The sequence below is a fragment of the Condylura cristata genome, unplaced genomic scaffold, assembly GCF_000260355.1.
Source record: "Condylura cristata isolate star-nosed mole 26May11 unplaced genomic scaffold, ConCri1.0 scaffold00001, whole genome shotgun sequence".
In the NCBI taxonomy this organism is placed as follows: domain Eukaryota; kingdom Metazoa; phylum Chordata; class Mammalia; order Eulipotyphla; family Talpidae; genus Condylura; species Condylura cristata.
In genome coordinates, this window is record NW_004567102.1 from 58,691,292 (window position 1) to 58,714,496 (window position 23,205).

The 23,205-nt window shown below is 34.4% G+C and overlaps 1 protein-coding gene across 1 annotated transcript in view; it reads right to left on the reverse strand.

Annotated features, from left to right (window-relative positions):
* Positions 1-23,205, reverse strand: part of MAN1A1 (mannosidase, alpha, class 1A, member 1) — a 160,979-nt gene that overhangs the window by 63,071 nt on the left and 74,703 nt on the right. Inside the window, exon 6 of the mRNA XM_004673818.2 lies at positions 95-189. Within this exon, the coding sequence (XP_004673875.1) occupies positions 95-189 (95 nt within the window). The remainder of the gene's footprint in view (positions 1-94; positions 190-23,205) is intronic.

Consider the following 23,205-nt stretch of genomic DNA (forward strand, 5'->3'; position numbering starts at 1 on the left):
ACAAATTTTGCAAGTAATTATACACTGCTGTTTGTTAAAGCACAATCTTGAATATTTCAACTTAAAATACACTATTGAAAATAAAGAACTTTACCTTTTTAAATTCAGCAATGCCCAAGGTATTCCAGAGGGAGTATGAAATGCAGGAAGCAATTTTATCCCAAGTTCTACTGCTTTCTTTCGAAATATCTGAAAAGTCAAAGAGTTAATTAAACTATTATAAGCAAAACAATGTACTATATACTTTTCTACCTTGTGATTTTTTTTTTTGAAAAGATAAGTTTCTCAAATTAATAGAATTACTAGGAAGTAAGACTGTCCGAAAGGCCACTGTGCTCTGGGGTTATATTTAGGATTTCTGGTTATACATTAAAATAATGTGAGGAGATTTGAAGAATACCAACATCTGGTGCACATTGTTGTGATTCTAATTTCTAGGATTTGGAGCAATGAGACTAGAATTTTTATTTTACTTTTAGGCATCTTTTATTTATTTGTATCATTTTTAATTGAGGTAATGCTGGATTACATCATTGTTTGTATTTTGGGACTACAAAGCTCCCATCCTCCTCCCCTCAAATGTTATTACCATTGCACACCCATCACCAAACTACCAGAATCTACCGCCTTAGTCTACACTGCTCCTCCCTCACTTCTTTCCCCCTTTGGATTCTTCCATTCTAAAGCTAATTTTCAAGAGTAGCTTCTTAAATTTGGGTTTATCTATTCCTTTGTTTAGTTTCTCTATCTCTACTTTTAAGCGACACCATCTGATATTTATCTTTATCAATCTGACTTATTTCTACTTATCATAATCTCTTCAAGCACCATCCATGTAAATAGCAAAAGTTTGCTAGATCATATTTTTAAAAAGCACCACAGATGATGTCTTGACATAGTGGGAAAACCAGTGCTGTTGGTGGGTAAGCCCCAGATTAAAAATCAGGAGATCTCGTCCTGTTTTGCATCACCTATCAGGGCAAAGAGAAAGGAGAAATTTAAAAAAGGACATATTCTGAGCAATCTGTATGCCCTCTCAGTCCTCTGTAGTTTTAATTTTCTCTCATGTTAAGTGTAGGTGATATGAAAGACACAAAGTTAAATTAGGTACAAATTCTGCTCAGAATCCAGCGAGAAGATAATAAATACACATAAATATCTAGAACACAGATAAGAAGAGTTGGAGATAAAAATCACACAGGTATTAGTAGGATGTACAATAAGATGGGCATCATGAGTTCAATAGGATGCACAGTGGCAAAGGCATTTAGATGAGGCTTGAATACACATGTTACAAGGACTAATAAAATTGGAGATTAATGAGCGGGAAATGAAAGGGACATCTCTAAAGGTATCAGTGCAAACACAGAGACAGATGGGAGCCTGCAGAAAAACAGTTCAGTCTGCATGACAGAAAAGGAACAGCTGCAAATAAGGTTGGGTGTACACAGTATGGGCCCATATCACAGAATTATACACATAAAGCTAAGATATTTATTCTTTAAAATGGGAAAATATGAAAAAATTTTCAGTGGCTAACTCACTTGCACAGAACTGTACTTCAAGAAGATGAATTAGATGATATCCAGTCAGATTTAAGTCCAAAGAAAAGCTCTGAGTTAATTTACTCATTGAAAGAAGGACTGTTACTGATTCCTTGTGTAGCTGTGGCAGGCAGTAGTGCATCTCTTTCCATATTATACTGTATGACCTAACATGGTGGACTGGGGATATACTACTTCTTTCTACCTTCTGTTCATATGCACAAGGCATGACATAGGCTGGGGAGCCCTGAGAAGCATGGAGAATCAAAGCAAAAGTCTTCCAGCCTATGGGGAGACATTCATTAACACCATTGTCAAAGTAGTCACGTGTGGCTCCTCTGAAGGATTACGTCCCAGACCACAATTCCAGTCTTGAATTCTGAACCTTCACAGAGAAATCCAGTTATACTCTGAGACTGAGACTAAAGATAATCCAGTTACATAAATGTTGACACTCATTTCTGAATCACTACTCTTTTGGAAACTCAATGGCAATTCTCAACGAGTTTTACTGTAAAAATCTGGTTGGCAATCAATTTATATAAGCTAACATTCTTGATGTATAAAAAAGGCATGCATTTAGAGTATGTAGAAAGCACTAAAAAAGATATAATGTCCCCCCCTCCCATTATTACTTTACTTTCTTTAAAGGTAGGAGGAAAAAAAAAAAAACAGACCAGAAAGTTTATACTTCCTTCCTTGTTTTTGCCGTACCCTAGAGAATTCCAAGTTCTCTTCTGCTGTAAGGAATTACCCAATCACTTCCCAGCCATTTGTTAACACTGTTTTCACCCAACTTTGAAAACTTAATTAACTAATTTTCAAGAAACTTACATAAGATCGAAATCAAATTATGCAATTAAAACACCACTGTGGGGGCCCTCCCTGGTGGCGCAGCAGGCTAAAGCGCAGCACTAGGAAGCTAAAGCCACTTCCACATGAGTTCGATCCCCGCCTGCCCTGGAAGTGACCACCTGGCGCAGAACCTCTCCTGGCCCGCCTGCTCTGCTCCCTACTCTGTCTCTGGTGAAGCCTCTCAATGCCCCTGAGCCTTTGGCCTGTACCTCAGTTCTGTATTCACAAATAAATCTTAAACAAACAAACGAAAAAAAAAAAAACACCATTGTGAATATTATAACCAAGATAGTTAAAGTTTGGTGTTTGAAAACACCGTACCTGTTTTTGATTCTCAGCTCTACTTCCTCAAATTGGGTCATTTGGGCCACAGAGTTTAATCTCCCTGTGCCTAAACTTCCTCATCTATGCATTTGGTTAATAATAGTGCTTACTATTTTAAAGGCAGTGCAAAGAAATGCATGCACTATTATAAAGACCTGGGACACACAGAGTCACTCTAAAAGGTTAGTTGTAATTGTTACGGTGATGACGTATATGCATTCATTTGTGGGTGTCTCTCTCCAACCCCAATACAGATACATTCACTACTAATCATGGGTGTCCAGTCTCAAAGAGCTAAGCCTCTCAGTTCTTATCACCTGTTTGCATTTCCATTCAATTTCCATTCTAGCTCCAGTTCTGTGATTCTACTTGTATTTTTACATCACAATTTTGGGGTTTTATTGTCTCATGAAATTCAACATGTCCAAGATGAAATCAATCCTTCAATGTCCCATGCCACTTGCCCCAGTTCCATCAGTAACACTACTACTTTGCCAGTTCCTGAGGTTAATGAGTAGACATTTTGACTTTTGATTTATTACTTTTTGGTCATCAAATAGCAAAATTAAATTCTCTGAAATGAATAGACAAGTCTGATATTGTTATGATATAAACATAATACATATTTTCATTACTAGGACAATCTAGGACCCTGCTGAAAAAGATGTTCTTCCTATTGGACTTCCATTCCCCTGGATTTCCACTCTTGTCTTCATTAATCTGTATGCATATAACCAAATTTCTCTTTTTACCATACAATGTCCTGTTCAACAAACTGTAATGATCCCCTCTGTTGTCTAAAAACATCAGGTCACAACTGGTCAACTGATTTCTCAATGACCTCTATGAATCAACCCCATTTTCTGTTCTCATTGACCAGGCTGATTCCAGTGTAAGCCTCATGCTCTCAGGCATTCATTTCAGCTCAATCCACTTCAATATCTTTATCTAGTTCTTAAATATGTTTATACCTGGCATTACTATGATATACAACTATATTACTGATATAATTGACATAAACACTGAGAGGTGATCAATGTGATGACTTGAAACACATATATATGGTGAATTAACCACTATGACAAGGTAAGGCCTCCATCTTTCTTTTTTTTTAAAGATTTATTTATTCATACAGAACTGGGGTACAGGCCAGAGATGTGGAGGGTGAGAGGATTCACCAGAGACAGAGTGGGGAGCAGAACAGGCTGACTGATGAAGTACACTGCTGAGGGGAGCAGCGGGCGGGTCAGGAGAGGTCTGCCGTGTCATGTGGATCTCCTCTGGGGCAGGCGGGGATCGAACTCATGCGGAAGTGGCTTAAGCTTCTCAGTGCTGTGCTTTAACCCACTGCGCCACCAGGGAGGGCCCCAGTCCTCCATCTTTCTTAATAATTATCTTCTTCTTTTTTTCCTGTCGTTCCTTCTCATCTTCAAACATCATTTTTGGCTTTCTTTTGGCCAAACAAAATTCACTTATTTAAACTCTGATCAAGTTCTAAATCCAGGCAAAGATCTTTGCCTTCTGTGTGAACTCCTACATCGACAAATGACATCACACAATGTAGCACTTGATTACAGAAACCAAGATAGTGGTCTCTGAATGTTTTCTTTATATATTTTTTTCTCTTTCTTTCTGGTATTCTCCCTAATTTTCTTTTCTTTCTGCAAGTAGAGAAAAAGATCTTCATTTCCATTCTATTATATGTCAAACCAAATTAGGTCATTTTATACATAAATTTATTGCTAGAACCACCGAGTTCATGGCAATACAGGTGGGGAGACACATATATTCTCCATTAAGAGATACGAAACATGGCCCTTCCCCGATCAAGACTTTTGTCTCTGCTGTTTCCTATGGCTGCAATGTTCTCTGGTTTTCTCATGCCTGATCATTCTCAACTTTAGGATTTACTAAAGTGTCCCTTTTAAGGGAGGTCATTCTTTATTATTATTTTTTCTTTCTAATATAGTTTTTAATTAAGGTTACAATGCACTATAACATTATGCATAACATTTCAGTTACGCATCATTGTAATTCATCATTTGTATATAAACACATGTATAAAGTTTACTAATAAAAGTCCCAATTCTATCCTCGAACACACACAATTGGTCCTTTTACCCAATTTGCCCATCTCCTTCCCCCCTTTTTCTTCTAGTAACCACTTATTTGGGTCTCAAAATTTATTTTTGTTTTATTCAGTAAATTCATTTAATTTTTCTATGAGTAAAATCATTTGGTGTTGTCTTTCTCCATCTGATTTCTTTCACTACACATAATAGCATCTAGGTCTATTTATGTTGTGCAAATGGCAGAATTTCATCTTTTTTGTAGCTGAGTACTGGTACACTATATCTATATATACACATCTTCATCCTATCATCCATTTATGGGCTCTTAAACTTTTCAAATCTTCCTAGTGTAATTCTGCAATGAACATGGTGGTACAGGTGTCTCTCTGAATTAGTATTTTGTGTTTTTTTGTTAAATAATAAGAGGTGAAGAGGTGTGATAACTGCCTCAGATGGAATTTTTATTTGTAATTTTTTTATTATTTTCATAATAACTGTACCAATTTACATTCCCACCAGCAATTTACAAGGGCTTAAAGGAAGGAATTTTTTAAGAACCCCATATGAAATTGGTCATTCTTTATTCCTTATAAAGGAATTCCTTATTACCTATCCCTTATTCACCTTGTTTCTTTCTGTCCCACTGTCACATCCTAATTATTTTATTTCCTTATATAATTACTACTAGTCAGTTCCACTAGATTTATGTAAGTTTCAAGAGCGCAAGCTTTTGATACTTTGTGTGTGTGTATGTATATGTGTCTGTATGTGTACACACCTAGTATTCAGCAAAGTATTATTAAAATGGTTCACTCAATAAGTGAATGACTCAAAGATTAATAAACACACTTGAGACACTATAGTGAGAAATCACTGCTATTCTAGCATTTGCAAAGTGTTCTATTTCAATAATTTCTATGGTCTGTGAATAATCATGTCAAGTATTCTAGAGTATCAACCTTGAGCACAGTTACAAAATAAATTTGGATGAAACCATGGATTAACCTATTGATATTTAAATACATGAGCTGAATCAATTTTGATTCTTAGTGTTTCATGTGTTACTTCCTGAGAATTGGAGAGAGGTGACATGAAAAAAGAGGAGATACTTAAAGAGAACATCTCTACCTTAACTGGTGAGCATGTAATAAAATCCCAAAGTAGCTTATAAATTAATGCTGTTAAAAAAAATGAAGAAAAGTCACAAATCATTCTAACAAGCAGTTACATTTTAACCAACATATCTAAGAAAATGTGCTATGTAAACTAAGAATCACAAAACTTGAGCTCACTTCAAGTGGGGCAGCTTGAAGGACTGAGTGCTGGACTCAGGGCCAACCAGGAGCCCAGGGTTAGCTCTACTACAGCTTCAGTATTCGACCTGGACACATCGCTTAACATTTCTGCTTCTCAGTAGGGCTATCATTTCTACTTTTGATCTATTTAATGGAAAAACTAAAACAGAAGTCACAAAGCCAATACTAAATTGTCATTGGCAGAAAAGCATTTTTTTTTTTAAATAGAGAAAGGAAGTGTTAATTTGCTACCCAACTTTTAGTCAACAATGGTTTCTAGCATTTGTTGGGACTTATTTGCTGGGGAAGATTTTACAAAGAGGGCAAAATGAAAATTACAGTAAATAAAATCTAATACCTGCTGATTTGAGAAGACATTTCCATTTTTAAAAATGACTTGATTTTTTTTTCTGTGACTCATCCCAATCAATTTAAAACCCAACAGGAATCTTCAAAGAGATTCTGTATTATAGAGACTCTGATTAAATTCATAGCAAAAATCAAAATACTGTTTGCTGAAGATGATGAAATGGCTTCTAGCACAACCTTTCAAGCATGTAGCTTATAAATACAGTTAAGTAATAACTTCTATGTTTTTTTTTTAAAGATTTATTTATTTATGCATACAGGACTGGGGAACATGCAGGGTTGGATTCACCAGAGACAGAGTGGGGAGCAGGACAGGCAGATGGACGAAGTACACTGCTGAGGGGAATGGTGGGTGGGTCAGTAGAGGTCTGCCACGCCATGTGGTCACCTCCAGGGCCAGGGATCAAACTTGTGCTTTAGTGGCTGCAGCCAGATTGCAGTGCTGCATCCTAACCCATTGTGTCACCAGGGAGGGTCCATTTTTATGTTTTAAAGATAAGAATTTCAAGATAATGACACCAAAATTGTATCTTGTTATTACACGTAACATCACAGTAATATTGCTATTATATTTAAAAGCACCAGATTTTAGAATCTCGCCAATAAAAATGTTTATCTTTTCACACTACCCTTCAGATAGGATTAGGTAAGTCTGTAAACAGGGGTATGGCTTTCTTTGCCCTTCTATTTGGCAGATCCCTGAAGACTTGTACAAGAATATTTAGATGACAGAGCTAAGAATAAGGAAAGAAGAAATGCGTGAGAACAGATGGCCAAGGAAAGAACCAGTTTCAGTTCACACATGCTTCAGTTGAGATACACAATCAATATCAAAAACTTTATTGAAATGTTCATGAGGAAAACCTCACTGTTAAAAGATCAAGTATGAGGCCCTCCCTGGTGGCGCAGCGGGTTAAAGCACAGCACTGAGAAGCTAAAGGCCGCTTCCACAAGCGTTCGATTCCCGCCTGCCCCGGAGGTGACCACATGGCGTGGCAGACCTCTCCTGACCCGCCCGCTGCTCCCCTCAGCAGTGTACTTCGTCGATCTGCCTGTTCTGCTCCCCACTCTGTCTCTGGTGAAGCCTCTCTCCACCCCTGAGCCTCTGGTCTGGACCCCAGTTCTGTATGTACAAGTAAATAAATCTTAAAAAAAAAAAGATCAAGTATGAATTCCTCATTAAAATAGGCAGAATTTACCTATTACTCATTTTCCTATATAAAGCTTTTAACACAAGATGCCATAGATAGGATTAACATTTCTGGTTTTAAATAACTGAAATAACCCAAATAACATTAGCTGAGTTGTTTAACTTACACATATGATGGGCCAGATTTAATCACTCATCAAGGTAATATTTATTGAGCTGATCTGGCTTTTCAATTTTGAATAGAACCTTGAGAGGTTTAACTATTTGAATAAATATAAATAGCTAACCCAGCAGAAACTTGGAGCTGGAAGGCACATCATATGTCATCTAGTTCCATAATCTTGGACTACAGATGACGAAACCGAGGCGAGGCTCTGACAGGTCCTGTTCTCCAAGTGCAATGCTCTGGGTGTGGGATGGTCTGATGACAACTTCAGTTGGACACATGTCCTTGATCCTCAGGGACTATCCCTGTGAATCATGCGTGCGCATGTGGTCACTTTTTCCCTGTTGCTTTGTCTCTCTTTAAGCTACTTAAAAGCAAAAACTGAAGCTGTTTTTAAATTAAAAAAATGCTGTATTGGGATCTCTGTAGTGGCACAGCAGGTTAAAGCACAGCACTAAGAAGCTAAAGCCACTTCAGCATGAGTTCAATCCCTGCCCGTGAGGTGATTACATCTGCTGACCCGCCCGCTGCTCCCCTCAGCAGTGCACCTGTCAGTCGGCCTGTTCTGCTCTCTACTCTGTCTCTGGTGAATCCTCTCACCATCCCTTCACTTCTGGCCTGTACCCCAGTTCTGCATGCATAAATAAGTAAATCTTTAAAAAAAAAAACCACTGTATTTGTTAAGTTGCATTGTGAATTTCATTTTTTACTTTACAAATTTTATTAGATGATTACTATTGTCTGTTGTTTTAACTTCCCTAGGATTTAGTAGAAATCAATTTTTATTAGCCTTTAGGCAATTAGATGAAGAGAATGCTCTTCATTTTCTTGAAAATTTAAAGATCTCCCTAGCTGGTTTATCTGACATAAAAAGAATATTCACACTAACTTGCTAGTAACCATATGTCATAATCCAGAAGAATCTATGTAGCTGTGCTTAGAACTTGAGTTTCAAATGTATGAAAGAACAAAGTTGAAATGAAAGTAAGCACTGCTTGATCCAGTCCTCCAGTTTTGGGCATTTGGGTTGTTTTCATGATTTACCTGCTGTAAGTAGTGCTGTGATAAACACAGGGGTGCATGTATCTTTTTGAATGTATGTTTGTTAACACAACAAAACAATACAAAAACAGACAATTATAAACCAGACAGATCCTACAGTGCAGTGGCTCAAGGGCATCAGCGAGGGAGGGAGGAGTGGGGGGCTATGGTGAACAGGTGGAGGGGAGAAGTAAACAGTTATAAAATGTACAATAATGAAAGTAGTCATACAAACAAATAAATATAAAAAAGAAAGAACTGGTAAGTATAATTTAAAAATTCAAGTGTGGAAAGCTATAGTGAATAAGTATTTGAGACTTATCTGAGACAAATTTTTAAGATGTCTATTATGAAAAAATTAAGAGCTAATGAAAAATTTTAGAAAGTTTGCTTTTTATACTCTTCACTTGTCAAAATGAATAGATGCTGATACATGGATCAATCAAAGTATATTCTGACAGTTATTTTTTTCCTGAGGGAGGGCTCTGATTATCTTCCTTAGCTACTGAGGGGGGAAGATTTTATAAAGAGGGGAGGAGTACTGGAGAGAAAAGAATTATGAAAGCATATACTCTATCTGGTTATGACTTCTGACATAATTTGTGGACTCCACCACATAGAAAGTGGTGATTAATATCACACTTAACGTGGTATTAAAGTGTTAAAGAGGGGATTGCTTTCCAACTTACTGTTTACTGTTATTTTTCAGTCAAAATGCACGTGAAATATATGAAATCTAGACTTGGGAACATTTCTTGAATGGAAAAATAAGAGGAAGAAAATGACGGTCTCATCTATGCAAGTATAGCATGAAGCCTCGGCATTGGAGTTATGAGGCCCATCTCTGCTAGTGAATTTTTCCAGATACTGAGTCTCACCTCTAAAGAGCATTGAAATATTGATACCTTTTTATTTGTATCGATTTTAGAAGCACATTTATCTGTTCTTCTGATTTAGGGAAATGTACAGAGAACCTGTTCTAATTACTCAGCAACAACATCACATGCAGATACAAAGTTGGGGCTAAGTTCTAGATTCTGGTCATTAACGGCATGGTCTGTATGATCTTGAGCATTCGCTTGAGCTCCCTTGTGCCTCAGTTTCCAAATATGTGTGGGGAATCATTCTCCCCAATTACAAAATTCTTAATGTGATTAAGTACACAAATGCTTTTTAAAGAGCAGCAATAGCTATCACCATCAATGTTCTAATGTTCTTCCTTACAAGACAGTGGTTTCCCTAGTAATAATTTAAGGATATGACTTTTCTCCCCTACACTAAATGGCAGGGGGTCGGAGGGGGTGAAGTAATTGATGAGCTTTAATTTCTGCTTTCTATAATCTTACTTTTCTGTTATTAGCTATTAGTTCATTATAAATTGTCTTGTTACTACACATGTGTATTTTTCTATTTCTAAGTTGTTGACGAATTTTGTAAATAGTTTTCTGAACTAGGGTCTGAGAAGTTAGTCTCCTCTGTGAGTCTCTCTTAAAGGGCATGGGCTTTAGGACATGTATGCTTTCTCTGTCAGGTGACTGGCCTTGAATTATTACCTGTTTAGATATGAAAAAGCGATAAATTAGCATATTATTAAAAGCAGTTATTTTGCAAATTTACAAAGTAAACCGAATACCTATGAATACATAGGCCTAGGCTTTGTTTTTTTCCCAAATGCAAAATATCAACTACTCTTTTCTAATGCTATTTAAGCAAATGTAAATCTGTTCGTTATATGCTAATCCTATTACTTTGGTGGTGTTGATTTCTGTAAAACCCTCCTTTATCATGTATCAAAATGATCCCTCTAAATTGCCTTTGACAAAGAGTTCATAAATTTATTGTCAGTTGATGGATGGACATTTTAAGATATCAAATGGTGATGTCACTAGATAGAAAGTAGCAACAATTCTGTTTTTGTGTTTCATTTGTGTCCCTCTAAGCAAGCTGGGCCTCTCTAAACCTCAGTTTCCTTAAATGTGAAGAGGGTAACTATATTTTGCACCTTAGAACTTTCTTAAGAATTCTTTCCCCTCTCTAATCTTCCCCCCCACACACCAAAATTAAATATTTAATTTTTATTATTACATAACACCTCATTGTTGAAAATAAATCATAAAATATACACAATTGTAGAACCCCATTAACCCTATCTACTCAGTATAATTATTAACATTTAAGGGGTTAGTTATTCTAATGGCATTGGCTGCCTTTTTTTAAAAAAAAAATGGCATCATTCCGTAATTTAATATTATGACTCTCACCTTATCAACTAAATCTATATTAAATGCAATTATTTTATATCAGTGGTAGTAAACATTTTCTGTTAGATAGTAAGCATTTCTGGGTTTGCCAGTCATGTACTCTGCATCTTATGGTTTTTTACTTTTTTCTTTTTTAATCCTTTAAATGTAAATAGTATAAAATCAGGTCTCGGGCTGAATTTGTCTAAGGGGTTGCAGTTTGCTCTTTTATATTAATGGATACACTTCTGTAGCATCTTTTTTTAAAAAGCAATATAGTCCACCACTGTAGGCCTCTGCCAGAACTTGACATGCCTGCCCCCCATTATTGATATTCACGTGCCCCCATCTTGGTATTACAAAGAGCAATGAGTAACATACCTGTACACTTATTTGTACATGGCTATTTGTTCATATTAAGTGTTCTCAAGTGCAGTTTCTGGTTAGAGGGTATTTACTCACTCATTTACTCATTTGCTGCAGCTGTGGGGTCAGTGAGAGGCAGCCACAGTAAACATGAAAAGGGATGGGTGTCTATGTGGTCTGTCAACTGCCTGATTATGTTAACTTGGTTGAAAGCATCTTAAAATATTTTTCATTTAAATTAAGATGTTTTACATATTCTCATATATTCTACTTTATGACATCACATCTGCTTTTAATAGATCAGTGTTACATTCACAGTATATTACCATAAATATTCAATGAAGCAATGCTTTATATTAACAACCATCATCAGAATAGTAAATGTCACATAACTCATATTTTCCTCATTACCAGAGTTTCAAAAATATCAAATTGAAATAATATGGGGCATGTCCTCATTAAAAGGCAAACACAAAAAATAACCTGGAACATATTTTGTCTCATCCATTGTGGTCACTCCTGAATTATCTGAATGCTTTTCAAAGCTATTACGCACTTACATACTTCAACATAATTTAAACTTTCTAAATTGTAAACTTTTACAAAGGGACTTCATCCATAATTCTGACCTTTTAAAAATGTCAATTTATTATTTCAACAGATATTTAAGTACTTATGTACTACCTAACCAAGTGACCAAGGTACTTCGAATACTTAAGTAAACAAGACAGCTGAGGTCAATGACTCATGATTACACTTGTTTTTACAGTGAGACAGTGGAAATCATCCAGTGAGCAGTATTTGATGATACACAAGAAAGAATCAAGTAGCAACTTAACATTTCTTCTACAAAAAGAAAATGAAGATAAAATATAATATTGGTGTGAAAACTGTACAAGGTAATCAGGCAAATGCTTGCCTGCAGTTTGAACATGTAAAACTAGCAAAAGTTTCAGAGATACAGAAAGCCAAATGTATAAAACTGTAGAGAAAATTATCAGGTGTTTTTTGAAAGTTGTAAATTCAGTTTCTCTCAATATAATCGATTTACAGAGATAAATCTTTTCTTCTTCTTGAGGATGTTGGCTGGCCAACATCCTCAAGATGGCCATTCAGAAAGATACCACCATAAGAAGCTAAGGAACAGCTCTGTTAGATTTGTTCGAATGAAGCAGCACTGTGTGTTTAAAAAAGCAAGACTCCCAGACAGAGAAAAGACAAATGAGAGCATTTAAATATGAAATCTGAAAAAAGCATTAATTCCACAGGAACAGTCTAACGGTGGTAGCTAGAGGCTGAGGTAGGAATGGTGGTAGGAGGGCTGTGGGGAGATGTTGGTCAAAGAATACGTATTTCCAGTTTTAAAATGAAAACTTCTAGGGATCAATATACAGCACAGTGATTATAGTAAACTATATTGTTTATTTGAAGTTGCTAAGAGAGCAGATCTTATATGTTCTCACCACAAAAATATGGTAACTATGCCAACTGATGAAGGTGTTAGCTAATACTACTGTGGTAATCATGTTGCAATATGGAAGTATATCAAAGCAACACATTGTACACTTTAAACTTACACAATGTTTCATGTCAATTATATCTCAAGAAAGCTGAGAAAACAGACTCAAAAGATCTAAGGTAAAGAGCAGTGGAGAAAACATGGCAGGGGAGGATAACAGAGTAAACAGTTTTATCATGTAACAACTTAACAGTGTGTTAGTTTGGATGAAGAGCCAGGCACAGAATCACGATGTAAAAGAAACAGTCCAAAGCTCTTTTAATATTAAACAGCAATGCACTAGATTAAAAACTTGATATAAATGTTGAAAATTTAATGTTAACAAGATAGAGTAAAAGTAGGCTATCGTTAGCCTGGCCTTAATTCTAGTCATTATAAGACAGTATGATTTCAAAATGACTTTTTAAAACTGTTCATTCTACATTAGAGTAAGATAGAAATTTATGTCACATATTTAGGGGCTACAAGAGAGCTCTTCTATTTATTTCACTGGAGTTTTCCTGAACCCCAAATAACTTATTTAACTCAGTAACTTCTTACACATTGTCAGATTTTATGAAAGATTCTCTCTTATGATCCTCAATAGAGGAAATGTTTTTAAAAATCAGGACATGGTTTACTAACATCTCAAATCTGGATATCTGTTTTCTTAGTTGATTTTTTTTAAAGGAACCCTGTTTATTTCAAGAGGATAGTTTCAGAGTAACAGTTCAGTGGTTCTCAAAGTATGATCCCCAAGCCAGCAATATCCACATCAATGGAGAGCTTCTAGAAATGCAAATAAGGGAGTCCAGTAGCTCAGCTGGTAAAACTTGAGACTCCCAGATACTCAAATGATGAGCCCCAACCAAGATCTATAGACTCAGAAATCCTGAGAGCAGGATCCATAGCTGTGTTTGAAATAGCTTTCTGGAGATTCTGACAATATACCACAGTTTGAGAATCACTGAACTTGATTGACTCAGATAACTCCATATGAACAGGAAATAAAGTGATTTGAAAACATTTGAGTCAAAATTTATATACCACAAGTATTTGCTATTTCTGCAATAAACCAAGGGATATCTTTAAAATCTTTAAGGTAGGGAATAAAACAAGAAGCACTAAGGCCATGTGATGCTGAATCTGCAGTTTCCTAGCCAGCTCTCCATTTGCTGTTTGCTTGATATTTAAGAGCAACTGAAACAGCCAACTCCTAAGCGAATGGCAGTCATCACTGCATAATTTCGGTCTCATATGCTTGCTAGTGTGGTTTTGGAGCTCATTTTACTGTTAAGTCATGTCTCTAAGTTACTTAATAGCATTAAAATGGAAAGATACAGTCAAATTTATGAGGCCAAGAACAAACCCCCTGAGAGTACTTTATACCATACTAAGAATCTAATTATTGGTTCATGATACAACATTTATTAGTTTTTTCTCTTTTCATACAAATTCTGTTGCAAATCAGCAGAAGATAGTATTCAGTTCTCCAGGACTGTTTATATGTAAAGTAGTTCTCACATCTGTTTGTGGTAGTTCACAGGTAAAATAACTGTTTTAGCACAGGATTAGTAGTACAACGTTAAATACATTATTAAAAACAATTATTTTTCCAATAGGGAGAGTTATACCAATATTATAGATCTGAAATAATGTAATTGAGAAACATCTGCCAAATGACAAATGACTTATATTAATCGTGTGAAGATTTATGTATTACATTTTTAAGATAAATTTTTGGACTGTTTCAATAAAGTTCTTAATAAGGAAATATATGGTAGCTAGTGGACATATGTAAACATTTCTTGACTTCTAGATCCCTTGGGAAAAATTTCAAATACTTACACATTTTTAAAAGTTGCCTAAGGCCTTCCCACTTCCCCATTTATTTATCAATGACTGACTAGTATTCAAAACTGGCATGGAGGGGAATCAATATATTGGTTTCACAGAGTTGGAATACTTTTTACATTTGAAAAGTTATAATCACAATTTCACACTAAAAAAATGAAAATGTAAAGAAACTGTTTAAATGAAGTAAATCAACATCTACAACTAGTTATAGTCATGGACCACAAGAATTTTAGCAAATTGACTTATAATTCAAATAAAAAGTCAACTCCTATTTACCACGTAAATCTTCCCTCCCTTTCCTTCCCTCTACCTTTTCCTTTTTCTTTCTTGCTTTCCTCACTCCTAAACATTCTCCTCTTTTATAGTTTTTACAGTACTTTACATATTTATATATTAAACTGATAAAAGTTCTAGATATAAAGAACATAAAAAGATTTGACTCCAAGTTACCTTTAATATGTTAACTATATTTGAAAATGAATATGCAGACATAAAATGTAAAACCTCAATGATATACTTTGTTGATATTATTAATCTACTTAAATGGGATGACAATCTTGGCAAAAACATAATTATTGAGGCAAACACCCAAGTTCAGGAACACCAGGAATGAAGATGTTTAAGGAAGCTTTTATCGTAGGGCGTCCCAAAGAATAAGCTGCGTCAATGATTTCAGCCAAGTGAAAATAGCTGATACAGAAGTATTTGATTTACCCCAGTAACTCTTCCCATGTTTACATCTACTTGTTACCCAATCCTTCCAACAAACTTTTGGAGTGGGAAAGGTAATCATCCCTAATTATGGCCATACAAAGCTCTGCAAAACAGAGCTGGGATTTGAATATCACAATTTGGTCCCTGGTCTTGATCCTCCCTCTCACCCCAATACCTTCCTGCTGAAACCAAATTTCATGACAGCTCTGAAGGAAAGGAAGATTTATTGTAAATGGAAAATGAAGCAATGAAAGAATAGCTTCATGTCTTCTACACATATTTGTTGCAAGTCTTTGCATGATTGGTTTCATAAAGTAAAAAGATGAACACTATATGCCAAAATACCTATTCAATAAGCACTTTAAGACATACAGAATATTTACATATACTCTGTATATGAATTATGCTTATTTCTGAAATATAATTTCTAATCCATACAATCAAGTTAACTCATACATATTAAATAGCACTTTAGAGAGAAAAAGAGATACACCCTAGATCCCAAGACCAAAAGTAATTGTATCAAGCTTGACTTTCCCTCTGATTAATTTTTTTAAATTATTCACTTATTAAATACTTAAAAGCTAAAGACACACCGAATAATGGTCTCTCCCACCCACAATATTGACATTCAAAATGTACACAGCCCAGTGTGATTAATAAGACACACATCCTAGTAATTGCCATGCAGGTCAAGAAACAGGACTTGCTAGTCATGTGAGAAGGCAGGCTTCCTCTGTGTGCTGTCTCAATCATAGTTCTTTCCCTCTCTCCAAAAGTAACCACACTGGAATTTATTCTCTTATTTTTCTTTACTAACAACTTTCACAATCTTAGACACTATAGACAGTCTCACTCACAAAACAAACACCCAAACTTAGACCTTTAAGTTTCTTTTAAACATAAGCTTTTCTCCTTTTTTCTTCCCCTTGTAATTTATCTGGACAAATTTGGGTTATGTGAGCTATAGGAGTCACGTTTTGCACATGTGTAGTACAGTATTTTTTCTTTCTGTATTTAAAACTGGGTTCAGATACTTGATCCCTTTGGCAAGACTTCAGGTGATATGTTCTATCAGGAGCACAAATGTGGTTTGCTAGCCTTTTGGGAAGCTAGCAGCTGTTGAGGATGATGGCCTCCATCCAGTAATTCATTAGGGGATATATAAATTGTGACTTTCTACTTTTATTGTTCCACTTTCACTCATTAACAGAAATAATTTTATTAACAGCTACTTGGGTTATCTACTGCTTGGTTATCAGTGATAACAGTTCACATATAACAAGTCAAATAAATTCCTGTTTTTTTTTTCATCAATTTGCAAGAAAATAAACTGTTTCCCTGTCATTCTTTGAAGGTGACTGACTGGTTTTGCTTTCTTATATCAGTAAGAATTTATCAAATTTGAACATACCTAATGGATTTTAATCTGTTATACTTTACTGAAACTCAATACTCTGATCTTTTGTCAGAGGGAATTTGATTAAACTCCTGAGTCCTTCTGACATAACTAGGCAGTCTCAGTTCGTTCCTTTGTTAACTAATGATAGATATGTTTCAGACTAGACATTTACATTTTCTATTTTTGCCATTTCCCCCAAGAACCCTACTTAGTGAAAAACAGGAATTTAAGACATCATCTGGATGTTAAGGATGCCCATGAGTATTGACTTCATTGTTGTTTCTAGGGGACATGCACACACACACTCTCGTATGTAACACACTTGAGTGTGTGTGTGTGTTACATACAAATATACATACACATGTATATGACTATTTTAATGCATACGTATCAGAGGTTTTAATAGTCATACTAAATGGATTTACCACAATAGACTTTAGAAACTGTTTTAGAAATATTTTACCTATAGGTTTAAAATTTGATGTTTTTTCTTACAAATACAATTTTAAGAAGTGAGAGCATCAGATTACTACAAAAGTCTATCGTCGTAGGCTATCAGACAAGTGACTAATATCCTATAACTGGAAGTAAAGCCAGTGTTTGAGAGTGAGGAAAATGTAAAATTAAATAAAACTTTCTTGGATTTATATCCATCTTTGTCTCTCAAAACAATTTTAAAAAGAAAATATTTAAAAAATATAGACTTTTCCTCTATGTATAGGAATAAATATAAACACTACATATTCATATCATATAATCAAGGAGTTTTATTTGCTTTAACTTAAAAGGTATCAAGTTAAATATTTCAAATGAAAAACATAGTTTCTAATGACCTTGGCTTTGACTCTGACTTGGGGATGTAAAATGTACATGCCCCTATTTATAGTTACCTCCTTCAGACAAGGTTTTCCTTTTTTCCTGGCTCATTACTGATCATCTTTGTCCTTACTCTATTCTTCCTCACATGAATTGCTTCTGAATTTTCTGAAGTACTCTGAAGAGGTATTTACTGTCGTATCAACAGGAAAAATGGTTCTGCTATATCTTCCTTAATACTGTCTTTCAGTAAGATGCTAGAGAAAAAGATAGTCCCAGATCAAGCCAAATACCTTACAGTCCCAGATTTCCTTCTACATAAGTAATGAAAATACTTACTACTTGTCTATATGCTTACCACAAATAATTCCACTCTTTTTAAAATCATTTGCTATGGCATATGTTCTGATTTTCTGTGAATATATCTTTAAATAACATGAAATACTTTATATATTATCTTGCATCACACCTTTTGCTTGAGTTGTGTGTGTACATATAACAAAATAGCTTATTAATATATTTAACCTATCTTCATCTTTTTAAACTGCTCTTAATAATACAGAGACTAAGTAACTGGATCAAAGACTGTAATGATGCATGATCCATTTGTTTATTTAAGCTTTGTGTGCCCTTCTTTTCTATATCAGCCTAGGATAACATTAACATCTAGTACATATCATGGTAAATAAACCACCACCTGAAATGGAAATCTATAAATTGACTATAAAGAAGGAACTTCAATTATCACTGAGTAATATCCTTTATGAAACAGATGTTAGAAAGGGAAAAAGGTCACTTTCAAGGCTTTATAGGTTAGATTCTTCTAAGAAAAGTTAAAAAAATTAAATCTTAAGTTGGACCAACTAAATCCTTTCTAAGTCTAGTAAAAATGTTAGGTAAATTTTTTTTTCAAGCTTATGGCAATTTTCCTTTAATATTTTTCTGATCAAAAGAATAGTTCCCTAGGGAAATTGTGATAATTAAAGAAAACAAAAAGGTGAAAGAAATATCATATGCAAACCAGAAGCATATTTTTTTGTGTGTGCTTAGGAATAGTTTCTTATGTAGTTATCCTCTGTGTTTTTCATAGCTGAAAAATACCATACATATAATTTTCTAACTTGCTAAATATCCACAATGTCCATGCCGCTGACAAATGAATAAGCCTATATTATAATGGTTGCACAAAGAGCATTTTATATTGCTAATTCATGGTCCACTTCCTGATCTGTTTGATATTTGAGATGTTGTCTCTTATTTACTGAATATATAGAACATATCCATTAACTGCTTTAGGCATAATATGATTATATTTTAGACTATTTCCTTTGGGTAGATTCCCCAGTGTATAATAACTAGAGGTTAATAAAACAAAACACCCTTATTAAGGATCCTCTTATGAACATACAACTTAATAGTGTTCCTACAGTTGTATTATATTTCCTTATGCAATTCTCAGTGAATTTTCCCCCTACTTTCACCAAACTGGATATTAACACAGTTTTTAAGTCTTTGCTAATTTGACAGGGAAAAGGGAAAGGGTAGAGAAGAGTTTAAGTTTTGGTATTTCCTTTGAGTATTAAAAGAGAATAGATGATTATTCTGCATGTCTGAACATGGGGGGAAACACTGAGGGTATAAGTTCCCCATATCCAAAGTTTCATTTTTTTGTTTCAGTACATTGTTATACTCTATTTTATTATCAATTATTATGGTCAGTCTCTTACAGTGCCTAATTTGTAAGTTAAACTTTACCATAGGTGTATATAGTAATATATGTAAGTTGTGGTACTGTCCATGGTTTCAGACATTCACTTGGAGTCTTGGAGCACATCTCTGCAGATAAGGCTGACTACTTTATATGTAAAAGCAGTGAGAGAAGTCAACAGCAGACAGTGGTGAAATGAAACTAATACCTGAAATTATGGGAACTATCCACTTGAATGAGTACTAATTATATACCATTGTTTGGGGGTAGCATCTTGGAATTCCATAACAGGTTAGAACCCATAGGAAAAAGTTCAGGAGAAAATCTGGATTTAATCTTAAGTTAACTTTAGGGATCTTGGTATTGAGTCTTTTGATAACAACACAGTCTACTAAAAACATGTTAGTTCACTGCAACACTTTAGTGACTATAAAAATACTTTCATCATTTTTTGCAGTTTTTTTTTGATACATGGTAGTAAGCCTGAGCTTTCCTTCCTCCTTTGTCTAAACTGAATAACATAAAACACAAATAGATAATTGCTTTCCAAATTTTAATTCAGTGAGGAGAAACTTATTAAAATGCTGTCAACATATGGTAGATTTATGAACTATTTCTAAATCTTTTCTGAATTCTCTAATTGCATAAAAGCATTTCAATTGTTTTGGTAAACTTTCAAAATTTATGTTTGTTAATAAAGCCAAAATATTTTAGGTTTATTTGAAATGAAAAGGCATTATCTTTTCCTTCATATTTTGTTATCAAAAAACGACTCAAAAATTGAAAATATTCTTTTCCAAATAGATAGAGCCACATTAATCAGTGTTCTCAATTACTACCACTCTTAATATGCCTCACTTACAAAGAAAAGGTTAAATATAAATCTTAACCATTACAATGTCACACCAATATATGTATATAAATTTTATCATCATTTAGAACTGTATCCAGTGCTATTTCAGAATAAAAAGAAAGTTTAACTCTAAAATCATATGGCTTATTTTTATATATTGCAAGGTTTTTGCTACATACTCTCGTTGGACAATGAGAAAGATTTAATCCTACTCCCTAAGAGAGTGAAAAGCTAAGGATAAAAACATGAATAAGGAAAATGAGAATATATGCAATTTCACTATTTAGAAATATTCGAGAACTTTGTTTTGTGATAGAACATAAATATGAACACATCCTTCCATACAGCTTGAAGAAAAATCTGATGTAAACTAACAAGTCTTATGAATGTATCATGTTTTGGTTTTCATAACTTAATCCTTGTTGCTCAGAAAGTAGATTTCATGGGTTATAGAAAACAGCTATTGGTTCCTTATATGAGGTTTAGAAGTTAAACTGATAAGTAAGTAAATAAGAAAGATGTTGTGATACTAACATGGGTAACTTTGGTTTTGGAATGCTATGTCATCAGATGGCTTGGGGCCTAATCCCCAGCTCTGTCACTTCCTTTCTGGCTAAACCAGCCCCTTGAGCTTGTCTATCTACAATAGGGAGAGTTCAATTTCACAAGTACTGAATACTGTAAAACTGGTATATAACAAACCTTTGCAAAATGGTCTTATTACTCCCTTTAGCATCACCTCCTCTTCCTCTTCACACTAAAGGAGAGATACCTACTATAATCTGAGAACTATCCAAAATGTTATTTTCTCCAAATCTTCAATGGAATCACATTCATATTTTGGTTCTAAATCAACCTAAACTTGACCTCTTAATCTCCCTAGCCCTCACCTTCAACACTTGATTTTGACTGTGTTACATTTTCCTCACACCACTTTTGGTGATCATTTCTGAATAGTGATCCAAGGTACCTAGTGATCTTATTTAACATTTTACCTTACTAACATGCACATTTCATGAGAGCAGGGGCTTTGTTTAATTTGTTCATTGTTGAATTCCAAGAGCATCAACAACATGACCTGGCACATAATAGGTGCTTATATTAATCACAGATGGCACATATTTGCTGAATAAAGGAGTGAATCATAAGCAAGGTAATATGTCAACAATTACAAACTTAATAAGATGATAGAACCTTAAGTCCACTGTAAATAATTCTTTTGAATTAAGCCTTGGGTTAACTAAACCTGGGTTAACTAAGTCATACAGCATTAAATAGTTCATAAAGATTAGACAGCAGAAACTCACCATTAATAATATAGTTATTTTCAACTAACACTTAAGAATAAATTGAATAATAGGTACACCTTTTTACCTGACTAGAAGAAACTCATGAAAGAAAACTCAAGTAATTAATAATTAATACTTAATATTACTATGTATTTAGACATAAAAATTCAAGCGATTTAGAAGACCTGTGGAAAAGTTCTTATGTGCTATGCCTATACCATTAAAGCTCCTCTTTTGGAAGACATTAAGAATTGAGCATGATTTGTATTGATTCTGAGGAATTGAATACTTCAAACTAAAATCAAGATCAATTATTAAATTAAAAACAAGTATTAGCCTTAAGGCTTATCGCCAATCTAAAATAATTTTCAGTTAATTTATAAGATGAACTACACACTTCAAATGCAAAGTTAATGGTGACATTCAGATAAATCAACAGATCTTGGAGAAATACGTCGTCATATAATAGACAAGAATTCAGTTACTAGAATGGTTAACTCTCAAGTAAATAAACTACTTTATGAACTATTATAAAGAAAAAACATTTAAAAATGCTTACAAGCTAAACAGCTGTAACATTTTTGCAAATGAAATCTCTAGAGGACTTACTGCAGAAGACACCTGCCATAGATACTGTATCTACCTCCCTTTCCCTGAATTAAATCCTAACTCCTAATATAATGGTATTTGAAGGTGGATTTGAGAGGGTATTAGGGCATTAGGATGGTGTGCTTATGAGTGGGGTTAGCCCCTTAGATAAGAGACCTTACAGAAGCCGCTCATTTTTTTCTACCTCAGGAAAAATTTGTGTCTGAGGATACAATGAGAAGATGGCTGTATATGAACCAGAAAGCGGCTCTGCAAATTTTTAGAAATCAAGTGAGTTTCATACAACAGATAAAATTTAATTTTTAAGGAAATCCAAAACAAATGCACATCACTATGATTAACTTCATTAAACTTATCATAGATTAAATTTTATCTAACTGTAGTTTAAAAGAAAATTCTACATAGGTATAGAGTTGCATTAAATTGAACTAATTAGCAGATATGCATTTGTTTATATTTCTACTGCCAACTGTAATCAACTGTACTAACTTCTTAAGGCTCTCGAGTTGTGAATGTTTGTTCAACAATCATTCTTAAATTGTAAACTGTGTGAATTTTTTTCTCTTAAACAGTGATCTTTGTTCAGCAGAGATTTTTATACAGATTTATGCACATTCTGTAAATAATGTTTGTATCTTAGGAAATTTAGAAATAAGTACACTGATACTTGGTAGTAGTTTTTTCCTTAAAAGATTAATTTTTACACTGTGGTCTTTCCATGAAGTTTTTTTTTTTTTTTTTTTTTTAACATAGGCATGCATACAGATTCTGGTAAAATCCCTTCTGTTTGTCACGCTATCCTGGATTATGTCATCACAAAATACTCACCCATTTTTAAAAACCTCTTATTCATACTTCCATGGTAGAACTTTCAGAAGTTTCAGTCACCTGATAAATTATTGCTACTGTTCTTATTTAACCACTAAAATACTGAAAATTTAACTAGTTTACTTTCTCTCTCCATCAATGACCTGGTTTTTTACATACTCACACTTTTTTCCCTTACACTCTTGATCTATAATTTCATTAAAAAATTG